Source organism: Gekko japonicus, unplaced genomic scaffold (assembly GCF_001447785.1).
Source record: "Gekko japonicus isolate JY-2015 unplaced genomic scaffold, Gekko_japonicus_V1.1 scaffold13, whole genome shotgun sequence".
NCBI lineage: Eukaryota > Metazoa > Chordata > Lepidosauria > Squamata > Gekkonidae > Gekko > Gekko japonicus.
The window spans coordinates 949,258-976,924 of NW_015172553.1; the positions used below are offsets into that span (position 1 = coordinate 949,258).

The window sequence follows — 27,667 nt, forward strand, 5'->3', positions numbered from 1 at the left end:
AAAAGCAGATGGAAGGGAAGTACTTCTGTGGGTTTTCTCACAGAAGATCAAACTGAGGAGGAGGAGGAAGTTGTTGGCAAACCAACTTCAGTTGAGACTTTTTTTTCAAGTAGACTTAGGAAGATTTTTTTTTTCAAAGCACAAGATCTCTAGAGGCGAGTAAGATCAGCCGCTCAGCTACACAGACCTTCGTGCAACCAGAATGTCTCTCAAGCTGCCACGGAACTGGGATTTCAACTTGAAAATGGATATGTCCAAAATAGGTACTGTTATCATTTCCCTCCTATTCTGCTCGGCCTCCTGTGTGTATCTGGGTCCCCTTTGGTACCAAGAAGTAATTTCTCAAAAGTGAAACTGCGTTCTACCCGCAGGCAAACTTGAACTGCTAACACAAACTTTGCATAGCCGGTCTAGGCCCGGGTTCAGCTGAGGTGTACTATGTGAAAAAAGGTTTGTGTTCTCATTTGCTTCCATAAAGGTTCCCTAATTTCTTCTACGAAAATTTCAGATATTTAGGCTTTTTTTTAAGGGCGAGGAGGTGGAATTTTTAGGCCAGCTAGGTTCAAGTGGCGTCATTTCCTTGCTCTGAATGGCTGCTGTGCCCAGTTTGTGGTCTTAATTTTGTTCTCTCACCTCCACACTTCTTAATCTCCTCTGGGTTTCCAATGTGGGGAAGTACCCCTTGGCCCCATGTCCAATTACATTAATCTATTCACCAAGAGCACCTATATTTCTTGCCAACCCACTGGAGCTGAATGACTGCTATCTAGTAAGGTTCTGCAGGTCTTCCAGTACTGACTTCACACTGAAACATGGGAGGTCATATTTGAGCAAAATAACTGGTATAGCTCTTTAATTTGGGGTACAACATTTAGGTATCTGGACAACAAGCTCTTTACTCGGTTTCCTGCTCCTTGAGAACGTCTGCCTAGAGAACAGGCGGATCCGGATCTTCCTAGTGAGAGATTGATCTGCTTAGTTTCTTACTGGGGTAGATTGGCTCTTACCAGGAAAATTTCCAGTGGGCCAGTGACCTTGGATATCCACTGGTTGCAGGGAGTAAGATGAGCCCCAGTGATACCGGCAGCCTCGTGGAGGTTGCTCAGCCCCTGATTTCTCATGTTGATATGGGGCTGGAAGGGGGGGGGGGAAACAAGTTTTCTACTGCGTCGTTCAAGATGCATAAAGCAATATGACCAGAAACTTTTCACATTCCGTGTTTTGACCAGCCTGAGCATAGAGGCACAATGGGGTTAAACCAAAAGATTCCATCTATCACGAGCTCTTGCTGTCTTCTGTCGCTTGTTCTGTCACATAAAAGGTTATACCGAAAATAAAACTTTGTTGGCCTTAAAGGTGCCACTGGGTTCTGTCGCTTAAATGAGCCGCAGAGGGAGTGAGAGCCAGATGATGTCATAAGGACCCTATTAAGTCTTGCTGCTTCTGCCTAAGGGGCTCGCATTCGTTTCTATCGGTAAAGTTCTTAGGATTTATCAGTAGTTCTTTGGCCAGTTTAGTGTTCTTTCACATGTAGGACTCAGCTAATGGAGATGCCTCTGAAAGCCCACTAGCAAGGCATGCAGGCAACATGTTTATTCTGTTCTTTTTTTCCATAGCATCTGGGATTCACTTTGGGTATTTGACTTTTAGGATGGGCATTCTATGGAACTATCTCATGACCATTAGACATTGTAATTCCCTTTGATGTAAAATATTACTGCTTCCACTGGAGCACTTTAAGCCACCTTTACTTCACTTGGTGTGCAAATAGCTGGGGGGAAATATATTGAGTTAAAGTGCTTGGAATTTTGAGAACCTGACGGCTGGTTCAAACATGTATTTTGGAAATGCATGATAAGAAGGGACCAGAAAATGGCTGCCAACATGTATTCATTCCACACACAGATGGGTTTTCATTTTCTTAAATTAGGGCTCAGCTACATCTCTGTGTGTAATGTGTCGTTAGCCCCTGGAGTATAAACATGATCCATGAGTGTGGCAGTGGTTAGAGTGTCTGACTGGGATCTGAGAGACCCAGATTGGAATCCCTGCTCTGCCACGCTCTTAGCTCAACCAGCAACACAGGGTGGTTGCTGTGCAGGTAAAATGGAGGAGGAGAGAACAACATTGTAATCTGCTTTGAGGCCACATTACAGAAAAAAAAGTGGGATATAAATATCTCACTAAACGTTTTGTGTGTTGCTCGGGAAATAAATCTTCAACTTTTGTACATCTCAGATTTATATCTGAGCAGATTTCAAATGTATTGATTGGGACTCATTTCTCTTTCTAGTGTTCTCTGTATATTTATTCAGAAAACATAAGCAAAGTCGCATGCTTGAAACCCAAAACAGTGGGGGCTGTTTGCTGCTGTGTATGCATGCGCATGTGTGCACGCACACACTGCCACCACAAAACACTGCTATCAGGCATCCTCTTTGGAGAGATGCTGTGCTCACTCTTGACATCCCAATTGTTGTATCCTAATAGACTGGGGCTTGAAGCTGGTCAGTAGGACTTGTATTGTGCAACTTCTTAGCAAAGGTTCTCAGGATTGTTATGGTATCGTCTGTTGCCATAGATTTTGCAAGTCTGCCTTTGAAAGCAAAAGAGGAAATGGGCTGCCAAAGCAAAGAAGCATGAAAGGAGGTGTTACGTATATCATGTCGAATTGGGAGATACAATCTGTTTTCCCCCTTTCAGTACAAACTAAAGGTGGCTAAATAAAGATCAAAATAACATGAATGAATCAATGGTTGTTAGCCTTTAATCCAGTCCTGCTCAACAAGATTGCTTTGCTATTATTAAATGCCCAGGAAGAAGCAGCATATGCCGTCAAGTGGCAACTGACTTATGGCAACCCCACAACGGGGTGTTCCAGGCAAGAGGGGAACAGAGACAGTTTGCCATTGCCTTCCTCCGCATAGCAACCTCAAGACTTTCTTGGTGGTCTTCTGTCCAAGAGCTAACAATGGCCAACCTGGTTTAGCTGCCAAGCTCTGACAAGCCCAGGCTAAACTGGGCTATTTGGTCTGCTATTAAATGCCCAAACTACAAGTGAAAAAAAACAGCACTTCAGGCAAGAGAACTTTTCACAGGTATATTTATGATACATGCATCTACCTTACAGATCCGTTGTTGTTCCAGTTGCACAGTTGAGTCCGACTCTTTGCAACCCCATGGACCACTTCACACCAGGCCCTCCTGTCTTCTGCTGTCCTATAGAGTTTGCTTAATTTCATGTTCGTTGCATCGATAACACTGTCTAACCATCTCATCCTTTGCTGTCCCCTTTTTCTTTGACCTTCAATCTTTCCCAGCATCAGGGTCTTCTCCAGTGAGTGCTCCCTTCTCATTTGGTGGCCAAAGTATTTGAGCTTCAGCTTCAGTATCTGGCCTTGCAGGGAACAGTCAGGGTTGATTTCTTTTAGGGTTGACTGATTTGATCTCCTTGCAGTCCAAGGGACTCTCATGAGTCTTCTCCAGCACCATAATTCGAAATAATGTATTCTTCGATGCTCGGCCTTTCTTATGGTCCAACACTCATAGCCATACATTATTACTGGGAATACTATTGCTTTGACCATACGGACTTTTGTTGGCAGGGTGATGTCTACTTTTTACTATGCTGTCTTGGTTTGCCATTGCTTTCCTCCCAAGGAGCAGGCGCCTTTAAATTTCATGGCTGCAGTCCCCTCTGCAGTGATCTTGGATCCCAGGAACATGAAGTCCGTCACTGGTTCCATAACTTTCCCTTATATTTGCCAAGGAGTGATGGGGCCGGATGCCATGATCTTAGTTTTTTTGATGTTGAGTTTCAAGCCCACTTTTGCGCTCTCCTCTTTGACCCTGAGCAAGAGGCTCTTTAGGTCCTCTTAACTTTCTGCCATTAGAGTGGTATCGTCTGCATATTTGAGGTTGTTGATGTTTTCCCTGGCAATCTTAATTCCGGCTTGTAATTCATCCAGGCCAGCATTTTGCATGATGTACTCTGCATATAAATTAAATAAACAGGGTGGCAGTATACATCCTTGTCGTACTCCTTTTCCTATGCTAACCAATCAGTTGTTTCATATCCGGTTCCAACTGTCATTTCTTGACCCTTATACAGGTTTCTCAGGAGACATGTGAGGTGGTCTGGTACTCCCATCTCTTTAAGGACCTGCCATAGTTTGTTGTGATCCACACAGTCAAAGGCTTTAGCATAGTCAATGAAGCAGAAGTAGATGTTTTTCTGGTACTCCCTTGCTTTCTCCATAATCCAGCGAATGTTGGCAATTTGATCTCTAGTTCCTCTACCTCTTCGAAACCCAGCTTGTACTTCTGGCAGTTTTCTGTCCTCGTACTGCTGAAGCCTAGCTTGTAGGATCTTGAGCACGACCTTGCTAGCATGTGATATGAGTGCAATTGTGCGATAGTTTGAACATTCCTTGGCATTGCCCTTCTTTGGGATTGGAATGTATACTGACCTCTTCCAATCCTGTGGCCACTGTTGCATTTTCCAAATTTGCTGGCATATTGAGTGCAGCACTTTAACAGCATCATCTTTTAGGACTTTGAATAGCTCAGCTGGGATACTGTCATCTCCGCTTCAGATCTCAGGCGTATGTTCAGTGAAGATCCTAGTTCAGCCAACTCTTTATTGTTATAGTTAATCCCTCTCTGCTGTGTGCTTCTTTTTTTAAGGCTTGAGGGGAAATCTGGGGTTTATCCTCAAGGCAGGGTGAGCAATATAAAACGACTCTCTTCCACCAGCTGTCAGAATCTGTTGCAAGTGTGGATGAGTGGTTTCCTAAAATCTGGAATGCCTCCCTCAAGACTGTTAGATCACCCAGTTAAAAAACACTAGATTAGAGCACACCAAATGAACACTAATTTCAGAGGTAGCCATGTTGGTCTACAGTGGAACTGCTAGATTCCGATCTAGCAGCACCTTTAAGACACCAAAAAGATTTTCAGGGTACAAGCTTTCGAGAATCAAAGGCTGATTTCCCACAAGCTGCTGCTCCACGCTCGTTCCTCCCTTTGCCCCATCCTACGTGTGCAATTTTACATCATTTTGCTCCGCAGCTTCGCCGGATTTCCCCCGCATCTACTCAGTCCTCAAAAAACAGGATTGAGTAGACGCGGCGGAAATCGGGAAAAGCTGTGGAGCAAAATGTGGTTGCGCAGCACATGGTGTGAAATTGACATGTACAATGGGGCAAAGGGAGGAACGAGCACGGAGCAGCAGCTTGTGGGAAATCAGCCAAAGATTCTTCTGCAGAATATCTGTTGGAGCACAGGATGGAACATAAGCAAAGCAATTTAGTTTAGGGAAGGACTTTTGAGTCCTCTTCCTCTCCGTGGATAAAGCTGCAGAAAGGCTTGCTGGCTGTTGATGGCCTCTGAGAAGCTGAAGGGCCAAGAGGTGGTTGTGCTAGATGGCCGATGGGATGGACTTCCATTCCACTCCTGCCACAAAGCTGCACTTGGGAAGCCAACAATGCGTGCAAGACCCATTTCTAAACCAGCATTTAGCCTGCTTAGTAGGTCCAGTTGCACTTCCAGATACCATCATTAGTAACTATATACATATGAAATTGCTTTATATGGAGTCATTGGTCCATCTTGCTACATTTTGTCTGTGTGGGCCAGCATCAAGGCCTCACACCAAAATATTTCCAAGATTGGAGACTGAGTTAACTGGAGTTGCCAAGGGGTTGAACCTCGGGCCTATATGCAGTATGTATGCTCTACTGCTGAAGTTATTTATTCATCCAATTTGTACCACACCCTCCCCGCCAAGGCAGGCTTTGTTTCTCTCACACACTTGGAAATGCTCAGATATTTCCAGTTTCAGCATATTGTGTCAAATTGTAAAAGCCATTAAGATAGATCTAAGTGAGCAGCCGTGTTGGTCTGAAGCAGGAGAACAAAGTTTGAGTCCAGTGTCACCTTTAAGACCAACAAAGGTTTATTCAAGGTATGAGCTTGCATGTGCATGCACACTTCCTCAGATATACTGAAATGGAAGTTAACAATCCATACATATAGGCAGAGGGTGAACAGCAAATTAGCATGCAACATAATGAAGATGTTTTAACAGATGTAAAACCAAACAGGAATAACAAGAAACCTGTAAAAGAACACTTCAACCTTCCAGGACATTCAATGGGTGACCTCAAAATAACTTGTCTTGCAAAGGAACTTCAGGAACAGGCTGAAAAGGGAAGCCGCTGAATTACAAGTTATTACAACACTCGGAACAATCCCCCAGGACTTAACAGGGATATTGATTTCTTATCTCACTACATATACTAAACTCATTCAGGCCTTACATATGTATTCTCACCAAGGAGGGCTATACGTCCTCTTTATTTTAGTGTATTTCTCATTTGGAATAGTAGATTGGAATAGTAATTGTAATGCAATGCAATGAATATTGGAATGTATTTCTCTGATCTGGTGATAGAGGAGGCATGACACTGCACAACTGTTCATCCCACCTCAAAGAAAAGGATGCTATTAGTTACCTCCATGCTTGAGAGGAGATGAATGGAGCAACTTGGCCTCAGTTAATTACTCTTAGCATTTGACAATTAAGAAGGATACATTTACACATCAGTCTCCTATTTTGACATATTTATTTGCTCCACTGTGTTTTCCCCCATAATTTGATTTGATTTGATTTCTATCCCGCCCTCCCTGCAAGCGGGGCTCAGGGCGGGTTACAACATAGAAGGAAACAATACCAACTTTAAAATATTAAAACATCATATTAAAACCATAAAACACAGTAGAAGATGGCATTCTTTTTAAAAAATTCCTAATATCCTGGCTCTGTGCGATGGAAAGGATATAAGGCCTGAAACTATGGGTTCCCATGTTTTAAACACAGCTCAATCCAGCATATGAATGGCTTAATCCAGCCATATGAGCAGGAGGGGCCCGATATTATGAAATGTCTGCTGCCTCAATTAAAAGCCTGGTGGAAGAGTTCTGTTTTGCAGGCCCTGTGGAACTGTAAAAGATCCATCAGGGCCCTGATCTCTATTGGTAGCTCATTCCACCAGGTCAGGGCCAGGGTAGAGAACGTCCTGGCCCTGGTTGAGGCTAGACGGACGTCTTTTGGGCTAGGGACTACCAGTAAATGTTTGTCACTTGAACGCAAAGCCCTATGGGCAGAGGTCATTTCGGGGGGGAACGCGGGGGAACACAGTTCCCCTGGGTGAGGTGCAGGGGGGCGGGGCACATGACGAAGCACCGCCCCCTGCTTCCGGCCGCCCCGCTTCCAGCCCTCATTCAGCCAGGAGGAGGCAGGAGAAGAGGGAGGGTAAGTTGCTTCCTCCCCGCCTCTCCCCACCCCTGCCTGCCTGGGGCCAGGGAGGGCCTTGGCAGGGCTTCCTCGCACTCCCGCTGGCCTTGCAGGTCCACCACTGGGCCCCTGATGTCAGGGGGTGTGGCATATGCTAATGAGTCCCCCTAGCTCTTTTTCTACGAAATGACCCCTGCCTATGGGGTACATAGGGGAAGAGGCGGTCCCACAGATATGGTGGTCCCTGGCTGCTCAAGGCCTTAAAGGTTAATACCAACACCTTGAAACAGATCCAGAACTCAATCGGTAGCCAGTGCAATTGGCCCAACACCAGCAGAATGTGCTCCGGTCCAAACAAATGGTGTTCCCTCTGAGTTAGTGTGAGCTAGCTCACAGTTTTTTAGCCTCTGGCTCACACATCTTTGTCTTAGCTCAGGAAGGATGGCGCCAGAGCAAACTAATTCATGCAGTAGCCAAATCCCTTGCTCACAAGTTTAATGCCCCTAGCTCACAAAGTAGAATTTTTACCTACAAGACTCCGCAGCTTAGAGGGAGCACTGATGGTGACCATATAAACTTACCTTGTTATTCCTGTTTGGTCTTTGCAACTGTTAAAACATCTTCATTATGTTGTATGCTAATTTGCTGCTCACCCTATGCCTATATGTATGGACTGTCTACTTCCATTTCACTGTATCTGAGGAAGTGTGCGTGCACACGAAAGCTCATGCCTTGAAAAAAACCTTGTTGGTCTTAAAGGTGCCCCTGGACTCAGACTTTGTGAAAGCCATTACAAGTTATACTGAGCCTGCTCAAGACAGTAGAGTGGATAACATGTCGTCAATATTTAATGCTCTGTGCTGTGGGAAGTTTTTGTGTTGGGTTTGGTGTGACTTAACCAGCTGGCTTGCCTGGAACTGATCCCCAAACCCCTACTCTGGCGGAAGCTGCTATTGGCATGGAGGCCTTTCTCAGCCAGCTTTCATGTGGGATAAATAATGTTTGCATTGGCTTTGTTTGACTAGGCTGGTGTTGATGACTCTGTTCCTTGCTCTTCCTCTCCCAAACATGCAGCAGACTCCAAGTGGATGGGCAAGTGTGCAGTTTATGAGGACTGACCATGTATGTTTACAGCCGCATGCTCTGGTTTCTGTTCCAAACTACTTGTAATGCACAACTGTCCTAATGAGCAAGTACACAGAGGAAGGCTTGGATGTGCTTCTGTTCAAAACATTGACTTGGCTAAACATGCAACTGCTGGAAACTCAGCAGGCCAATAACTCGAGTTAGTGATTATGCCAAGGTCAGAATGAAGCCCCTGCCTGATCATTCCGGCTAGGGGCAGATGCTCTGCTAGGAAGACTCAGATGGGAGGGGAAATGGGAGATGGCCCCGGAGAGACTGATCTCTGCTATCTGGAGATCCTCTGTAATTCCAGGAGAACTCCAGGCCCCAGCTTGAGTAGGGTTACCAGGTCCGCCCTGGCCACTGCTGGGGGACAGGAAGGTAAGGTTGCCAGCTACAGGCTGGGAAACTCCTGAAAATTAGGGTGGGACCCTGGGAAGGAGAGGAACCTCATCGGGGTACAATGCCTAAGAGTCCATCCTCCAAAGCAGCCATTTTCTCCAGGGGAACTGATCTCTGTAGTCTGGTGATGAGCTGTAATTCCGGGAGATCCCCAGGCCCCATCTGGAGGCTGTTCTCCCTAGGTACTAGGGTTTATTTATTTTTTTATTTATTCTGGGATTTATATCCCGCCCTACCCATACGGCTCAGGGCGGCAATATGGGGAGGGGAGGGGGAGAACAAAGTCCAACCTCACACTTGGAAATTCCTGGAGAACTGGCGGTGTTGCCTTGGGAGGGTGGGTTTGGGGGAAGGACCTCAGCAGGGTATAATGCCATAGGATCCACTCTCCAAAGCACCCATTTTCTCCATAGAAATGGATCTGTTGCCTGAAGATCAGGTGTAACTCCTGGAGATCTTAGGGTCGCTAACCTCCAGGTAGTAGCTGGAGATCTCCTGGGATTACAACTGATCTCCTGGTGACTGAGATCAGTTCACCTGGATAAAATGGCTGCTTGGGAAGGTGGACATGGACTCTATGGCATTTCCCCCCAACTGAGATCTCTCCCCTCTCCAAACCCCCCACCCTCTTCAGGCTTCACCTGAAATCTCCAGATATTCCCCAACACAGAGCTGGCAACCCTGGGAGATCTCCAGGCCCTACCTGGTGGCTGGCAACCCTACCTACCCCCTTTAAGCCCCCAGAGCTACAGTGGGAGACCAACCAAATGGGGGAGAGGAGGAGATGGCCATGCAACTGCACAGCTCCCTCCAGGGTAGTCCTTGGCCAAGGGTCCATGAGTGCGACTGGTCAGGCAGGCTCCTGGTGAAAGCAGTTTGCTCTATCAAGTTAGTGACAGAAGATGCAAACCGGCGACTTCCTGAGCTGTAGCTCAGCCTCTCAAATCAGTTTCATTTCCACTTTAACATCCTGTTGCATCACTGTGGCGTCCATTCCCCCCCCCCCAAAAAAAAAACCCTGTAAAGAAAAGAGCTGAACAGCCTGAATTAGAGGTAGAAAATGCAGAGCTTCACCTTGCAGGTACAGACAATATGGAGCCCTGCTTTGGATCCCAGCACTTTCTGTTTAAAGGATTTTGGTAGAAGGGCTGGGGAGGTACTTCTGCTATGGAGCTGAGTGCTCATAGGTTACAGTCTGGGGAGGATCTTGACTGTTTTGCTAGTGAATTAAATGGATGTTGTACATTGGTTAGATGTTGAAAACAGAGCAAAGGCTGAAATGTGCAGTGCTCTCTGAAGCAGGAGTGACCTCTAGATGATTTTCTAGTGTTTGTGGCAAGAAAGAGCCCTGTAACAGGAAGGTAACCCACAGGGTGAAAAATCGCTAATACCATGCCCTAAGTATTGCTCTTCCCCCCTCTTAGTTACTACCGGTAGCTATGTTGCTGTAAAAATATTAGGAATGAGCGCCTCCTCTTGGTCCTGCTCCAGAAAATTTTGGCAGGCCTTCATTCTGCTCCACTCCACCTCACTAGACCAGATTATGAAATCTGGCCTGAATTCCCCAGTCCCCTCTGAGCATGCTGCAGGCAGACTAACATGGCTAGGTCTCTTTGCACAAAAAGGCCTTCGGGATGATTAGCGGCATTACCACCACCCTCTCACAACTTCAGAGGCCTCTGGCCACATGTAGCAGAGTTCTGGTGTGCCAGGGAGCATCAGGGCTGTGTGAAGCCTGCATCTGGTTTGTGCTGAGACTGCCGGCTCTTTAACAATAAATGAGGTGCAAGAGGGGGAGGTAATGTCCACTTCTTTTATTTTCTTTTTGCAGAGCGCTTTGCAATATGCTGAGGTATCTATAACAAGGTAGTAGCCGGTTCAGGGACCCTTGCGCCCTAATGAACAATGTCTTTCTTTTAGTAAGCATTTGATCAGGGCCCTTTGGTGTATTTCTGGTTCAGCTGTTGGGGTCTTCTCTGCGCAAAAAAACCCAGTCACATGCTTGCGTTCTGATGGATTGGAGCAAGTTCTACTCACTGTCACATCTCAGAATCCTTCTTTGCAGGAAAATCTGATTAGAACAGCAAGTAAAGTGACCTAATTCAAAGCAAGACAGCTGTGTAGATGACTCTGGCACATGTACCTTCTCCACTCTGTAGCACAGGCTGCACCTGTAAAAATTCTCTGTGAAAAGTACTGGAAACGCAATGTTCCCTCTAAGCTGTGGAGTCTTGTGAGCAAAAATTCTACTTTGTGAGCTCCTGGCATTAAAGTTGTGGGCGAGCTATTTGGCTGCTGCATAAATTAGTTTGCTCTGGAGCCCTCCTTCCTGAGCTAAGCTAAAAATGTGTGAGCCGGAGGCTAAAATACTGTGAGCTAGCTCACACTAACTCAGCTTAGAGGGAACACTGCTGGAGAGTCTGTATAACAACACTAGGATCAGATTTCAGTGAAAAGCCTTTGGTCCAAAGGAAGACAAGATCCCCAAGGTGAACTTCCCCTATATGTGTGCATGCACACGAAAGTTTATACCCAGAATTAAACCTTATTGGTCTTAAAGGTGCCACTGGACTCAAACTTTGTTCTCCCCCTCCCCTCCCCATATGTGATATCCAGTGTTCCCTCTAAGCTGAGTTAGTGTGAGCTAGCTCACAGTTTTTCAGCCTCCAGCTCACAGATTTTTGTGCTTGCTCACAAATTTCATGCCAGTAGTTCACAGAGTAGAATTTTTGCTCACAGGACTCCACCGCTTAGAGGGAACATTGGTGATATCTGTAATGCATTAGAAGTCAGAGCAGCTGCCTTGGCGCCATCTTGGGGAGCTCATATCTGTAATGTAATCTGAAACCCACCAGCCATTCATGTTGCTGGTGGTCACTGAACAGTCAGTGTGGTATAGTACTTGGTGTGTCAAACTAGGACTTCAAAGACTGGATGGTGTTCAACACCCCACTCAGTATTCAAACAGGCAAGTGTTTCCATATATATAGCCTCACTTAACATCCGCAGCATGCAGGGAAAGGAAGATGGGGTTTAATCCTTCAACCTTGAAAAGTATGCAGACGGAGAGTGATTCAGCTAAGCATACCTTTATTTAGTTAAGAACAAAAGACAACTGACCGGCTTGCAGGCCGGTTTATATGCGTTCAGAAAACCCGCCACCAAACTCACCTAAACACACCCCCTACTCCCGATTGGCTATTTACAGTAACCGAGAGACCTATTGGCCTCCCGGCTGGGGACCTAGCCCTTTCATTGGGCCGGCTAGGATCCTACGGACCCATTGTCTTTTGACCTTAAGCTATAGAGGAATTGTGCCTGGCCAGCCCGAGCAAGTCCGGGCATGTCAGGCTGAATACATTACAAACCTATACTTAGTTTTACTATTCGAAACACGTTTCCTTGTACTGCTATTAGCATTTGAAAGGGAAAAAGATATATCCTTTAAAAACCATGTAGTTTCTCCTTTCAGAGCCTAATAGCACATCTGAATAGCAGAAACCAAATGGAGGTCGAAGAGTTAATTCTCTCTCCCTTCCCTGCACAGCCCCAAGGCAAACTTGAGGCTGCACAAGCCTGCAACTTGTGTTTCATAGACAGGAGGAGATGCTGAGCCAATGAAGTTTGCTAGATCAATTATTCTTTTAGCCTAACTTACCTTGCAAGGTTGAAGAAGTGTGGAATAAATGTGTAATAGTTATCTTTGGAACTACGTGAAATGCAAATTGTAAAGCATTCAGTACATCTTGTTCAGCTCCCATTCCTTCCAAAACTCTAGCTGGTGGATTGATTTTGCTAATGCTAAAGAGTGGAAATCAGCCCCTTGCCCTAAAGGACATGTCCTTTGAAACAGCGTGGGTGCTTTCAGTGGGTTACACCCATCTGTCTCTCCTATTTTCTACAGCAGCTGTTTGCAAGGCAAGGGCAATCCACACACACCAAGTTCCTCCACAAACAATAGCACAGTGCCCTTTGGGAGCTAGTTTTGTTTCTTTTTTTGCTTTTGTAAAGAACAATATCGCCTACACAGGAAAAAGGAAGTCCACTGACAAATAGCTGTGGTAGCTTCCTTTTTAAAAGCTGCTCCCCACAAGACGTGGGCCCAGCAGACAGACATCTCTTTAAGTGTCAACTTTTTGCTCAGTTTAGAATAGGATTCCCAGTGACGGCCGCGGTGCATTTTCCCTCCTAAAGGTCAGATGCGGTTTCTGACCAGAGGCTGTCTTGGATTTTCAGCTGCTTTGTTCCAGGAGCTTTACCTTCTGCATTTGCCCCACGTTCTGTTTCCCTCCTCTCTCCAGTTCGCTCCCAGAGCATGATGGCCGTTGACCCAAAGGATTCCTGCAGCTGGCCCCATTCTCTCAGCCCTCTGGAGCGGCCTCTGAAAACTGGCTGGTTGAAGAAACAGCGCTCCATAGTCAAGAACTGGCAGCAGAAGTACTTCGTGTTGAAAGGGCAACACCTATCTTACTACAAGGATGAGGACGACAGCAAACTCCAGGTATCTCCAGGGGTGGGACTTTGATAACTTGTAGACACCTAAGAGCTGAGGGGCCTCTCTAACTGGTTTTGGCTTCAGCTGTTAAAGCCAGCTGTGCAGTAAATGTCCAGTCAAGGTTCTTACCAGAACCAGAGCTGTTGTGGCACCTTCAGACCATTCTTTTAAATAAATGAAACTCTAAACAGAACAGATTGTACACTGAGGTATTTCTCAGTATTCCAACCAAATACAAACTCAGAATTTTTAATATTGTGACACAATTTATCTTCCTTCCAAGATCCAAATTTTCAAGGCTTTGGGGGATTTTTTTTTGTTTGGCAATGAGGTCTTTGGACAGGGATAAGGGAATGGAGATGGCATCTGTCACAACCTGACACATACTGAAGAGATGCACCTCCACCCTACCCTTTCCTGTGCCCACAAAAATCAATTTAGAAGCCCCAATAAAATGTCCTCCCTCCTCCAAATAATATATTTGCTTTCACACAATCCAAAGGTCCCTACCTACTTAGTAAGTGCATTAGTAAAATGGAAAAGTATGAAGAACAGTCTGGGGAAGAGACTTGTTCCTGCTGTCCTAATCTCCATATTCAGATCGCTCTGGGTACCTGATCCAGGGCATAAAAAGCAAGGGCCAGGCTTGAGAACTTCCAGAAGACAGCTCGCCAGCCACCGTTAGAAGCAGAATGCTGGGCTAGATGGAGCTACCTTTCACAAGGCGACTCTTGTCTGTCCCCCCGATTCATTGCTAAGGTGGAGTGGAAGACCCAGGCCTATCTCCAAATAGTCTCGCTAAATGCCAGCGTGCATTTAAGATGTCCTTGAGAGCCACTGTCATGATGTTTAGTGCTTTCATGTCAATAAAGGTTTTGTGTGTGTGTGTTGAGCCACTGTAATGTACTGGTTAGAGTGTCAGACTAGGACCAGGGAGACCCAGGTTTGAATCCCCATTCTGCCATGGAAGCTCACTGGGTAACACCCGGCCAGTCACACATCCTCAGACTAACCTCCCTCACAGGGGGATTGTGAAGATAAAATGTAGGCTGTAAGATGCTCTGGGTTGGGGAGCTTTACATGGTATGGAGCACAAGCTGCTGACTGAAAACTGACAGCCCTATCCTGCGCCTGGTCCCAGTTGCTTTCCAAATCTGTTTTAAGTTCCTAGCCCTTAAGGTTTATGTGCCCACCCACCCCCCACAGTTCCTTTCTCCACATTTCACTTCTCATGCATTTTTCACAAGCTCCTCGATGGCCTTTCTTTATACCCACTTTTATCTCCTTGAGCCTTTAAGATTTTTGCCACGCTGTTTCCTGCAGTAGAAACTCTCTCTCTCTCCCCCCCCCCTCACACACACAAATGAGTTCCTCCCTCCTGTTCTGCCATGCATATATTATTATGCTCACAATTTATCATGCTTGGTGCAAGTGAGCCTTTGGAAAGTGCAGTGTCCCCAAACAGCCATAAAAGACTTGCAGCTGCCCTCTCGTTACCCCTGTGGGCCAAGTCATATGCGCTTTCCTCATGACTGGCCTGAGTCATGGCATCATGTTGGAGCCAGGCTGGCTTCTCTGTGGGCATAAAGAGAGGCAGGATCAAATTTGTTCACAAGCAGCATCTGTATCTGTAATGATCTGACTCCACTACTAACTGACATCAGCTTTACACCGGTTGTTTAAAATAGTTGTAGCTTCCTTCCAAGACAGCATGGTAGTTGTTTGAGAAGTCTCTGGAGGCCCATAGCTCTCCTTCCTCAAAATGCAAAGTTTGGAGTGATTGTTTAGACCAGTTCAAGATTGCAGTGTCGACCCACTATTTAACGGAGCAAAGTATGTTTTATGACTACAGACCCACTCTCAGCTTTTTCCCTCCAAGTGCCTTATTTATTTAGAATAATAGCCTTGATTCTCTCCTGTAGTAATCTGAAGCATCTTAGAAGAAGTAAGGTTAAAACTAATTGCTCAGCTCAGACATCATGTGGAACTATGGTTTAGTTAAACCAACTATGGCTAGTGTGATCATCAGAACAAAGGCCACTTCACCAGCTATGATTGGTCAGACTCCTTCAAGACTGGATCTGAAGCCATGATTTGAAGTTATTCAATAATAGTTTTACGTGTCATACGAATGTGGACATCCTGGCTTGTTCCATGGAGCCACCTACATCATGATGTAAGCTTGGGATATGGACTTGGTCTCTGCTGGCAGAGAAATGGGGCAAGGAGCAACCAACATTTCCTGAAGCAAGCCAGGATTTGAACGATTACCTGCAAGCCAAATTCTGGTTTGGATTTGAATAAAATTAATAATTTGCATTACTTCTGAACTGGAGCCACTATGTGGACAGGATCAGAGATGGGACAGGTAATGAAACCTGGAAAAGGAGATCCCTACCCTGGAGCTGTTAAAATATTTATAATTGTGTCACCATGTACACTGAAAAAGAATTCTGTCACTGTGTACACAGAAAATGGATATAACACATCCTTTTAACCAGAGATACCAGGGATTGAACTGGGGACCTACTGCACACAACCAAATGTTTTGCCTCTAAGCTGTGGCCCTGTTCCACGACAAGCGGTTGCTTGGCTGCTTGTGCAACTGGGACATGCCTGAAGCAGGCCCACATTGGACTGAGTTGTTTCTGATGCCTCTTGCCTCTGGTGACATGGTTATGTCACTGCCAAGAAGAAAAAGAAGAGGAGGAGGAGGAGGTTGGATTTATACCCCACCCTTCACTCAGAGTCTCAGAGCAGCTTACAAACTCCTTCCCCTCCCCACAACAGACACCCTGTGAGGTAGGTGGGGCTGAGAGAGCTCTTTCACGAACTGCCCTTTCTAGGACAGCTCTTGTCAGAACTATGGCTTGCTCAAGGTCATCCAGCAGCTGCAAATTCTCCCAGTTCTCCCAGATTAGAAGTCTGCACACTTAATCATTACACTACACCAAACTTAAAACAGGTAGGCAAAACTGACTGTAAGGCCTGATCAGTGGGCAGTGCTCCTCTTTCAAAGGAGAACATCAAGCATTTCCAGTAGTAAATGGGCTTGTGTTTTAGTGGCCATTTCAAGATTGTTACTGTCTTTGATTGTAGGGTGTGATCCGTCTTCACAGCAGCACAATCAAGGAGGTTGCTGCCACCTCTGATGAGGGAGGGCGGTTTATATTTGAAGTCATCCCAGGTGAGCATCAATTAATTAACCATCAATTGCACTTGCTTGGCTATGCTCCAGTCCGGACTTGTGCTAGTTTTACTGTCTTTCTTGAACTGTGCTGGAATTCTTGTAGTCATTGAGCAAAATCCCTTGCATGAAATCATGACTCTTCATGAGGTTTGAAACTGATTAAAATACTAAATGTGAATACACTTATGGAAGGATGTAAGTGATTTTATAAAGTATTTTGAACTCAGACAATTGCTGTGAGGAATGGGTAACCTTCCATTTTTTTCTGTATTTTAGAGAGCTATTTGAGTGAAGGGATGGATTGGCACTTGTACTTACTGGAAAAAGTTTTAAGTGGGTTGTTGTCTGCCAGGAGCAAGCCAAGCTTCAACTCACTTCAAATGTTACCAAGTTGACATTTTTGGTGGTGGATGACAAGGAATTTGGACCAGATATTCAGTGGGAGTTTTGTGTCTCCCAGATGAGCATGCACCTTTTCAGCTTGCAACTACAGCACACAGGTAGAAGCAGCAGCAGCAGCCTTCCTCCCCTGTGCCTTGTCTGTTTGCTCAAGTCAAGAGTATTATTACGATCCAGGATCAGAATTATGATCCAAGGCTATGGAGCTGCTATTGGCTCCTTTTACAAAATCACATTATTTATATGACTGCACATAAGTTTTGCAATAGAACCAGTAGCAATTTTAGGACCAGAAAAAGGGGAGGGGGCAGCTTAAGCTACTTCTGACTGCTTACCACAGTTGCAAGCAGAAAAGGGCATGTGAGTCTGGGAGGTAAAATACTCCCATTGAAATCCAATGCAAAGCCTTTGTGTGTCCACCAACAAATAAAAGGGCTTTGTAATGTGTGAAGTATGGACCTCTGAGCCTTGGTGGTATTGGCAGTGCTGGTGGGGGGGCGCAGTTCCAACTGGCAGTAACATGGGAGTAGGCAACCAGAGGCTCCTTGGCTTCTTCTCAGGGCATGTCTTGAGGACTTGCATGGTAAAGCAAGCAAATGCTCACCTTTCACAATTAAAAACCCCCTAAAGCTGTATGTTTGGGGGTAAAAGCAGTGGTCAGCTTTGTGGAGTGATGTCACAGGCACTACTTCCGACAGACCAATGGTATCACAAAATAAACGTCTACGCACTTCTCTGCAGCTCCCATTGTGCCACGCAAAGGGTTCAGACAGTAGCAGACAACTCCTGGAGTTACTACAAGCCCCTGAAAAACCAATTGGCCACAGGGAAAAAAAAGTTTGTGTTGCTTATGGTTAGGAAAAAGTGATTGCAAGTAGATAAATAGGTACCACTTCAGTGGGAAGGTAACAGCGTTCCACGCGCCTTGGTGTTTAGTCATGCCGGCCACATGACCACGGAAGCGTCTTCGGACAGCGCTGGCTCTTTGGCTTTGAAACGGAGATGAGCACCGCAACCCTAGAGTCGGATTCGACTGGCTTTCGAGCAAGGGAACCTTTACCTTTTTACCTTGCAGGGAGATAGTGAGAATCAATGGTAAAACCTTTAAAAATGAAAAAGGATAAATTCTCATCAAACACTGGCAGCACATAGGTGAAAGTATGTTGCTCTAAATAAATGTTCAGTGGAAATGGCTGGGGTATGGCATTGTTACACACTGCTGTTGATTTGCTACTGTATGGAGAGGAGACTGACTTTTCACAGAGAGAAAAATCAATACATAACACTTTCTCCTTCTCCCTGTGAGTAATTTTGCTTTTATTATTATTATTTTCCTTCAGGGATCTCTAGAGACCAGAATCGAACAGGACAAGACTCTTATCTACTGATGGCCAATTCCCAGTCAGAAATGGAAGACTGGGTGAAAGTACTTCGAAGAGTGGCAGGGTCCCCATTAGGAGGTAAAGACTGACAATACCGCACCTCAAAAAAAGATATTATAGCATTGGGAAAAGTGCAGAAAAGGCAACAAAAATGATTAAAGGGATGGAACACCTTCTCTATGAAGAAAGGTTAAAGAGGTTAGGGCTCTTTAGCTTGGCAAAAATGACAATTGAGGGGGTGACATGATTGAGGTTTACAAAATTATGCATGGGATAGAGAAGGCAGAGAAAGAAGTACTCTTCTTCCTTTCTCACAACAAGAACTCATAGGCACTCAGTGAAATTAATGAACCATAGACTTAGAACAGATAAAAGGAAGTACTTCTTCACCCAAAGAGTAATTAACTTGTGGAATTTGCTGTTGCAAGAAGTGGTGGCAGCTACAAGTATAAACAGCTTCAAGCAGGGACTAGATAGACATATGGAACAGTGGTCCATCAGTGGCTATTAGCTACGAGGTATAGATGGAACACTATCTCTGGTGCAGTGATGCTCTTTATTCTTGGTGCTGGGGGGAAACAATGGGAGGGCTTTTGGAGTTCTGGCCCTGCTGGTGGACCACCTGATGGCACCTAGTTTTTGGCCACTGTATGACTGTGTTGGAGTGATCCAACATGGCTTCTCTTATGTTCCTTTGTTCTATTAGTAATACCTTAAGAACAGCAAACAGGAAGAAAGGAACCATATATGGGTCTGTGCTTGTTTTTGATGACTAAGCCGGACACTGGCTCTTGGAGTTTTTGGCACTGGCACTGAAACCAGGGATGGCTGGGGTCCAGTCTGAGGCAATCAAAATGGCTTCTAGCCATGGCAGTAAAGGCAACCTCCTTAATCAGAGACTGCAGAGCTCTGGATATCAGTGCTAGGAGACAATATCCGGGGAAGACACTGGCCACTGTTTGCTTTGCTTGCAAGCCTTCCAGGGCAGCTGGTTGGCCACTGTATGAAACAGGATGCTGGGTAGATGAACCACTGGTCTTATCTAGGAATTTTTTTTAATGTTCTTAAGCCCTCCAAAAACAGACAGATGTGTCTCCAGGCTGAAAAATGTACCCATGCCTGCACTAAAGGACCAATTCAAGAGAGCTGCTTTCTAAGTTTGAAAAAAGTCTACACCTCTGCACTGAACTAAAGCAAGACCACAGGTGCAAAAAAACCCCCAAAACCCTATCTAAAGGCCCAGTGCATATAAGCCTCAATGGCAACATTTTTGTTGTTGCCGTCAAGTTACAGCTGACTTCTGGCAACCTGGTGGGGTTTTCAAGGCAAGAGACATTAAGAGGTGGTTTGCCATTGCCAGCCTCTGGGTCATCGGAAAACAGGCTAACACTCAGTGCTTAGGATGAAATGAAATACAGTTTCTCCACTGTATTTAACAATGTTATTTTATAATAGCTAATAACACATCCACACTGTTACACACACTGTTACATATTCTGTCTTTCATATGCACACCCAAAATACAGGGGGGAAAGTGGGTTCAAAAGTACAGAAAAAAGTGGGTTGACGAAACTCCCCGGAGTTGATTTTCGTTTCGTTCACAACTTCATCCGAACATACTGAAGCACCGTGGTAGTCTATCTTGAAAATCTGCTATTCATAGTGTCTTCACATGATATTCCATGCCATGATTTAAAATACTAGAATGTATCCTCATCCATTTTACTGGAGAATCTTATCCCGGGCATACAAACAGATCAATTTGCCTCTGGGTCATGACTGTGGTATTCCTTGGTAATCTGACATCCAAATATTGACCAGGGCTGACCCTGCTTATCTTCTGCGATCTGATGAGATCAGGCTAGCCTGGGCTATCCATGTCAGGGCAACAATTTTTTACCGGGGGCCATATTTAGATTCAGTGGCTGATCCCTGGCAATGCCCATTAACTCTCACAGGAACCATACATACAAGCAAAGGGCTCTGTAACCTCCTCCTCAGTGTGAAGTTCTGAACAGCTGTTGAAGGTCTCCTCGTAGGTACCTCTGCTGGTCCAGCATTCGCAATGAAGAACCCTGTTCACCTCTTTTTGTCAGGGTTCTCTCAGATTTGTTCTCTTTGGCCTGTGAGCCTATTTTCCCCCGATTTGGGTCTATTGAACCTGAAAAATATCAGTAATCCCGAATATTCCTGAATACCAGTATTCGTATTGTATTAGTATTCAGGTAAATATTTGGAAAATTTGAATTTATTCAGCTCCATTATAACCTATGGGGACTATTCCTATAGGATATAATGGAGAATTTCACTTGCCAAGTCATGCTGCCGCAGCAGCACAACTCAGCGAGTGAACGGAAGGCATTTAAACTTTAAATACCTTCTAGCCACGCCCAAATAAAAGCCAAATAATATTGGCTTTTATTTGGGCATGGCTATTTCGGTAGCTGAATCAGATTGTCTAATCTGTATTTGGCTGAAAAAACACCCAAAAATACTGACAAGGTATTTTTTTGGTATTTATTTGGCTCGGTATATACCGAGCACACACCCCTAGACATGACTTGTGTCTTGTACACATTTTCTACATGTGTGGCTCCTATTCTGCATTAGGACTATGGCATGGGTACAGGAGGAGCTTCAACCTTTCTCCTCCCTCCTCATACACTGAATGGAAACAAATCAGGGAAGAATTACTTGGCCTGTTGCAGAGGATCCCATATGACTCTGAAACTCTTCACAGTTTGGGTCCATGGTTCCCACCCATGAACTCAGCTCCAGCTCATGTAAATCGACCTTAACATGTATAAAGGACGAAATGTGGCCATCTCCTTTGCTGTGCCTGTGGAGGGGTAGAGCTTGTTGCTGATATCTAGCGGGAGGAAGCACCTGAAAAGCATTTAAGTGAGGGGCTGGAGAGGGGTTCCTTAGGAGCTGAGAGTCGAGTAGGAGCCAGATAGGTAACCCACACAGGGCTGGACTGAGCTCCCCTGATGCTTATTCATCTCTACCTTGTTACTCTTTATTTGTGTTTGCTATTTGTATGCCACCTTTCCAACACATTGACTCCAGAGCAGTATATAAAGCAAAAATCAAGAATTACAGTAGAAGAACATGTCCTTGGTGACAAAGGAGCCATCTTAGTGGCTAATACAAGAGGGCTTTGATATGATGACGCACGTGGTTACTACAGGCAGATGGCCGTGCGTGCAGCCTTGGACCACATTATTAAGAGTCCATTCAGAGAGGATCTTCCAGCTACTCACTGTTGTGGCTCTTGACAAATTGGCAGGCTCCAGGCTACTGGTTTTAAAATAAGCAGAGAGTGGTGAAGATGGGTGTTTCTGTGTCCTTTTACAGAGGCTCTGGGCTCCTGGCTTGTTCTCCACAGGGCATATTAACGTTGCCAAGTGCTTTCTGCAGCTGTGTGAGATAGGTTAAAATAGTCCCTTTTTCTAAAACTGTGCAGTGATTTTCATGGAAGAATGTGTGGTGTGATCCCAGGCTGAACCACACTGGTTTGTGGTAGCATTCACCTGGCATTTGTTGGGCGCCAAGAGAAGGCAGACATGACATGGAGAGGGAAGCCTTTTCTCTCTCTGATCAACTTTCATAGTATTAAAGGAAGTTGTATACTGAAGCAATCAGGGAGAAAGAATCCATTTACTATGTACAATGACAGGTTTATGATGATTCCTTGCAAGCCAAAGAGCTCTCTGTAAATGCATCGAAAATTCTCCCCACCACCACCACCACAGAAAAACAAAAAGCTCTTAACAGACCTCTGAATGGCAGGCACTGACTGGTCCCTCAGAGGCTTGAGAAAGGAAGGGAGAAAAATATTATGCTGGTTTGGAAAGAAGAGAGACACCAAGATTTCCTCCAGGATCTGGAGAAGCGGCTAGAAAAGCACTGCGGCACGGTCAGGGATCCTTCTTCCGTGTTTCTGGAGCTGGCTGGAAGTTGGATTTTCTCTGCTGTCATCTCCCTGACTGGGCACTGGATGAAGGGCCAGGTGCTAAACTTCTGCTGTCCAGCTCTGGAGATGCTCTTTTGCTGGGAGGTCAGGAGGACAAAGCCTGTTTTCCAAAGGAAAGGTACTGCCCCTGCTTAAATATTGCAAATTATAGGCACAGCATAAGGTGCACAGAAAGAGTTTCGTTTGGTCTGATATTCATTTAACTGTTCCTCCCAGGCACAGCCTAACATGTAGGACATGTGGGATTTGTACAAACAAATCCATCAAAAGCTTTTGCTGTACCAAGCCACAGTACTTCAATTGCCAGGCAAAGAGAGTAATTTAAAAACCTTTCTCAAAAGCAGTGGCATAGTTTTTATGCTGTAGTCTAGTGGCCAAGAAACTGATCAGGGAAGTCCAAGTCAATTCTTTACCTCTGTTGTGAACTTAAGGTGGCCTTAAGCAAACTGGTCTCTCTGTCTGCATCAGACCCCCATCTGCAATATGGGGACTATAACACTAACCTACCCTTCAGGGTGTTTGTAAGGACTCAGAGGTGGAAAATGGCCAGTAAAATCATTAAAAGTCAGTTTTTTCATCTTGGTCAGTAATTTGTCAATTTTTTTTAAAAAAATTGGTCAGTAAAGTCAGTATTTCTTTGATTTCTGTGAAAGCAGTGTATTTTTTTGTTTTCGTTACTGCATTTGGGTGGAAACATGATAATTTCCCAATGAGAAGACAGATTGTTTTCAGTTCAGTTATGAAGTACTTTAAGGACTTTGTTCCTAAGAGTAAAAGTGATTTGGTGAAATCTTCCACAAAGTATAGGAACATAACCTCTTGAGACAATGAAAGCAGAGGTGATGTTTTGTTGCACGAGTGCCCGCTTATTTACAAAGTTCAGTGGAATATTCCAAAAAGAAGAGCCTTTGCTTCATGTGATGCTCAGTGAAGTAAAAACACTCACAAGAACCATAATGAATCACATTTGTAAGAGTTCAGCACCACTGTCTCTTAAAGCCTTCTGTGATGAGCACTGCATACTGTGAGAGAAGTAATCGGTGAAAGTAGAATCTGTGATGAACTGAAAAAACTTTTTGAAAAGGAACAGCTACTCCTTTTAACAGGAGCAAAAATACATTTCATAGCAGCCTGCAAACACCTTTTACCCCAGTCATCTGTGGACAAGGCCATCCTCAGATACCTTCAGTGTTTAGCTCCAGCACAGAGAATCAAGGAAGGAATGCACAAGGATGTAATGAAAGTAGCAGCAGCACTCCCAATGGCTATTCCACTGGACATGATTGTGGATGAATGGAAACTTCTTAGACTTGAAGATGAAACTGCCAGTGAAACTTGCCACATTGATACGTACTGGAATCAGTTCTTTGAAAAGACAAAACCATCTGGAGATCCAAAATACCCACTGGTTACCAAGGTGGTGAAAACAGTATTATCATCATCACATGGTACTGCAGACATAGAAAGAGGGTTTTCAAAATCTGGACACATTTTGACCAGTGAAAGAGCCAGCATGTCAGAGTGAACTTTGAATGCCCACCTGATGGTCAAAGAAACTTTATATCATGTATGCGAGAACAAGGTATACCATGTTAATATCACACAGGAGCTTTTACAAATGGCAAGAGCAGCTCATGTTCATTATAAGCAATACTGTGATGAACAGTGTGTCATTAAAGAGAAGGAGCAAAAAGAAAGGGAAAAGGCAGAGGAGTTAGAAAGGTTTAAGAAGATACAGTGAAAAGGATAGTATACAAGAGAAGGAAGCAAAACTGAAAAAGCCAAGACAAGAACAGAACGAGAATAGGATAATTGCTCGAATGTTGCCAAGTGATGCAACCAGGGGTCATTTCGTAGAAAAAGAGCTAGGGGAACTCATTAGCATAACTCATTAGCATATGCCACACCCCCTGACATCAGGGGCCCGGCGGTGGACCTGCAAGGCCAGCAGGAGTGCGAGGAAGCCCCGCCAAGGCCCTCCCTGGCCCCAGGCAGGCAGGGGTGGGGAGAGGATGCAACCAATCGTGTAAAGGAGGCTGCTGAGAAAAAGGATATTGTGGGATTCAACATGGCACGGCTCATGCTAGAAGGAGTGGAGAAAGCAATGGAAGAAGGGGACAAGAAGAAATGCTTGATGATGCAGTGTAGAAAACTGTTGAGAAACAAAAGAGTTCATTAATAACTTCTTTTTCAGCAGAAAAACAAAGATAAAATAAAAGCAGAGTCTTACCTTACAGTAATTATGTTTTGTTGTCATCATGATTACTTTAGGTATGGTTTTTAATATGTTTTGCTGTTTTATCTGCAGTATCTGATTATTTTTAAAAGGGAATCTTTTTTTGCCTTAAAGTTTGTACAATAATGAAAACGTTGCTCTATCTTCATTTAAAAAATCAATAAAAAGGTGAGCGATGGCTGGCTATGGGAATGAAGGACAGATAATAATAATTTTTAATGAAGTCCTGGTTTTACTTTTAAAGTGCTAATTTATCAATAAAAGGTAAAGGTTTCCCTTGCTCGAAAGCCAGTCGAATCCAGCTCTAGCGGGCAGTGCTCATCTCCATTTCCAAGCCAGTGCTGTCCGAAGACGTTTCCGTGGTCATGTGGCCGGCATGACTAAATGCCAAGGCGCATGGAACGCTGTTACCTTCCCACCGAATTGGTACCTATTTATCTACTTGCAATTTCTTGCTTTTGAACTGCTGGGTTGGCAGGAGCTGGGGCCAGAGATGGGAGCTCACTCTGTCACACGGCACTCGGGTCTCGAACTGCTGAACTACAGACCTTCTGGTCAGCAGCTCAGTGTCTTAACCTCTGAGACACTGCGGCCCCCTAACTTACCAATAGGCTGACATTAAATTGTTCAGTAATTTACCAGGTTTTTGTCAGTATTTGGTCAGTTTTTTGGAATTTTAGTCAGTAAAATCAGAATTTTTGACCCTCTGACTAGTTTCCACCCCTGAGGACTCATGGAAATACATGCAAAGCACTTTGAACACTCTCAAGCCCTATATATTGGTGAAGTATTTTATTATTAGAATTCATCTTTGTTTACTAATTATTAGAATTCATCTTTGTTTACTAATTGAATGTAAATTTAGCTAATCTTATAAATTGATTCTGGATTCTAACCATCTTGGGGCACTCTGAGAAACCCCCTTTCTTTCTCTTCATTGTGTTTCTTCTTTTTTCACCCAGTGGTGTTTGGCCAACAGTTGGTGGAGACCATGGTATATGAACAGAGGTTTGGACAGCATCAGGTTCCCATTCTGGTTGAGAAATGCACAGAGTTCATAAAGAGGCACGGTCTCAATGAAGAGGGCATCTTCCGACTTCCGGGCCAAGACAACCTGGTGAAACAACTGAGGGATACGTTTGATGCTGGAGAGAGGCCATCATTTGACCGGTAGGCGTTGTATATATTTTCTCAAGAGTACCTGAGGCTGCAGGTTCAATTAGCTGCTGTACTGGGACAGGTGATCTGTGGGGGTAGCTTGCTGTGTGTCTCCTCTTTTTGGGAGATGTTTATTGAAATCCTTCAGCTCATGTACCAGAGGAAACACGAACTTTATTTTGTTCAATGACTTCCTACAATTAAGTGAAGCCAGAGAGTTTGCCTTCAAGCTGGGTGAGCAGCTAAAGCCAGGAAGACTAAACAGACTTAACCTTGACATAACCCACCCCAAGAATGGAAGACCCTCCCCAGACAGATTAGTGAGGCACTGACACAATTTTCATTTGAGTGCCAAGTTAAGAACCTCTCATTTTTCAAAGCTTTTAAAGACTGAATGGCAATTGCTGTTTTAATCTGATTTTTGTGTATGATCATTTTTATTTTGCTTCCTCTGGGGCTTCTGTTTTACTTTATTTCTTGTTGTGTCTGCTTTTTAAAACAAACAACCCCTGATTTTACTGTACACTCTTTTACAGACTTAAGTGGAAAGGCCTCCTTTAGATTTTTTAACAAATAAGAAGATGTAATTTGGCCATGACAAAAGTGGTCAGACCAACTCATTTTGGAGAATGTTTTATTATCTATGAGTTCTCTAAACTTAATCCACAGCGACAAAAAAAAAAAAAAGACTTCACAACCAGTACCAGGCCAAATTTTGGCCATTTTGCTTCTCAGGATGAAAATTCTCCAAGCCACCCTTTAACACTAATAAAGTTTTGCCTTTTTTCATATCAGTTCGCAACCACGGTTCCATGAACAGCAGTTTCTTTAGCCCCTTTTTCCTTTGGTTAGGTTGCCTTCTTCTGTACCAATCAGGAAACACCTCTTGAACATGATGATATCATGATGCTATGTGGTGTTATCAAAGAAGGCAAACAAATCCAAGATACATAGTTTCAGGTGTGCAGTTGTATTAGTATGTGGTAGCAGAAAAACTGGAGTCCAGTAGCATCTTAAAGATGAATAACATTTTCTCGGGTGTAAGTTTTCTTGAGCTGAAGATCACTTCATCAAATACAGATGGAAACAAAGTTCCATCAGTCCTTGTATCCAAATCAGAAGATGGGAAGGGTGTTGTTGTCAGGTTGCAGTTGTTGTCAGGGTGCAGAGATACAATGCAAAATGTAATCAGCTTGGTTAGGGCTAGGAGATATGCATAGATGTGGGAAATGTAGAAAATTAGGATCTGTATCAGGATATGAATCCTGTATCCCTATTCAGCCCTGGAAAAGGGGTCCATTATCCTGAATTTGTTAATAAATTCTAGTTAAGCAATTTCTTTGAAGCTTCTCTGTCAAAGAACTGCCACTCTTAGGTCAGCAATGGAACTTCCTGCAAGTTTAAAATGTTCTCCCACTGTTTTCTGAGTGTTGTGTTTTTTAATGTCAGACTTATGACATTCTGAAAGAATCACTGAAAGGGTTCATACCTTTTCAAAGGGTTTGCAAAATCCTCCCCTCTTCTTTTCAGCCATTTTTAGAACTGATCAATTGAAAGGTAATGTGGACTAATATTTATGTAATCCTATTTATATGGTTTAGCATATTTTTGGAATTTCCTTGACACAGAATCCAAAGTTGTTTGGATTCCTCTTGTCACCATTCCCCGTCTCTCAACTGATTTCACCACAGGGGAAATGGCTCTGTTTCCTGTTATCATTTTGACCCCCTTAACTCATTTTGAAGCTTTGTAAGCCTAACTCATTCTTCTCTTACAGAGATACGGATGTACACACGGTGGCGTCCTTGTTTAAACTCTACCTCAGGGAACTTCCTGAGCCAGTCATACCATGGACCCAGTATGAAGACTTCCTCTTGTGTGGCCAGCTTTTGACTGCTGATGAGGCAAAGGTATTAAATAATGTATCCCTGGTCCTAGTAGAAAGACCGCATGGGGCAGGGAGAACTAAAATTTTGTTTCATATTCTTAAAGCACTTATAAACCTTC

The 27,667-nt window shown here is 44.3% G+C and overlaps 1 protein-coding gene across 1 annotated transcript in view; it reads left to right on the forward strand.

Moving 5' to 3' along the window:
- Window positions 1-216: 216 nt before the first annotated feature.
- ARHGAP25 (Rho GTPase activating protein 25) overlaps window positions 217-27,667 on the forward strand; it is a 37,022-nt gene continuing 9,571 nt past the window's right edge. Inside the window, exons 1-6 of the mRNA XM_015421076.1 lie at window positions 217-263; window positions 13,126-13,325; window positions 16,419-16,506; window positions 18,249-18,368; window positions 25,465-25,672; window positions 27,438-27,570. Coding sequence (XP_015276562.1) covers window positions 245-263; window positions 13,126-13,325; window positions 16,419-16,506; window positions 18,249-18,368; window positions 25,465-25,672; window positions 27,438-27,570 — 768 coding nt within the window. The 5' untranslated portion in view covers window positions 217-244. The remainder of the gene's footprint in view (window positions 264-13,125; window positions 13,326-16,418; window positions 16,507-18,248; window positions 18,369-25,464; window positions 25,673-27,437; window positions 27,571-27,667) is intronic.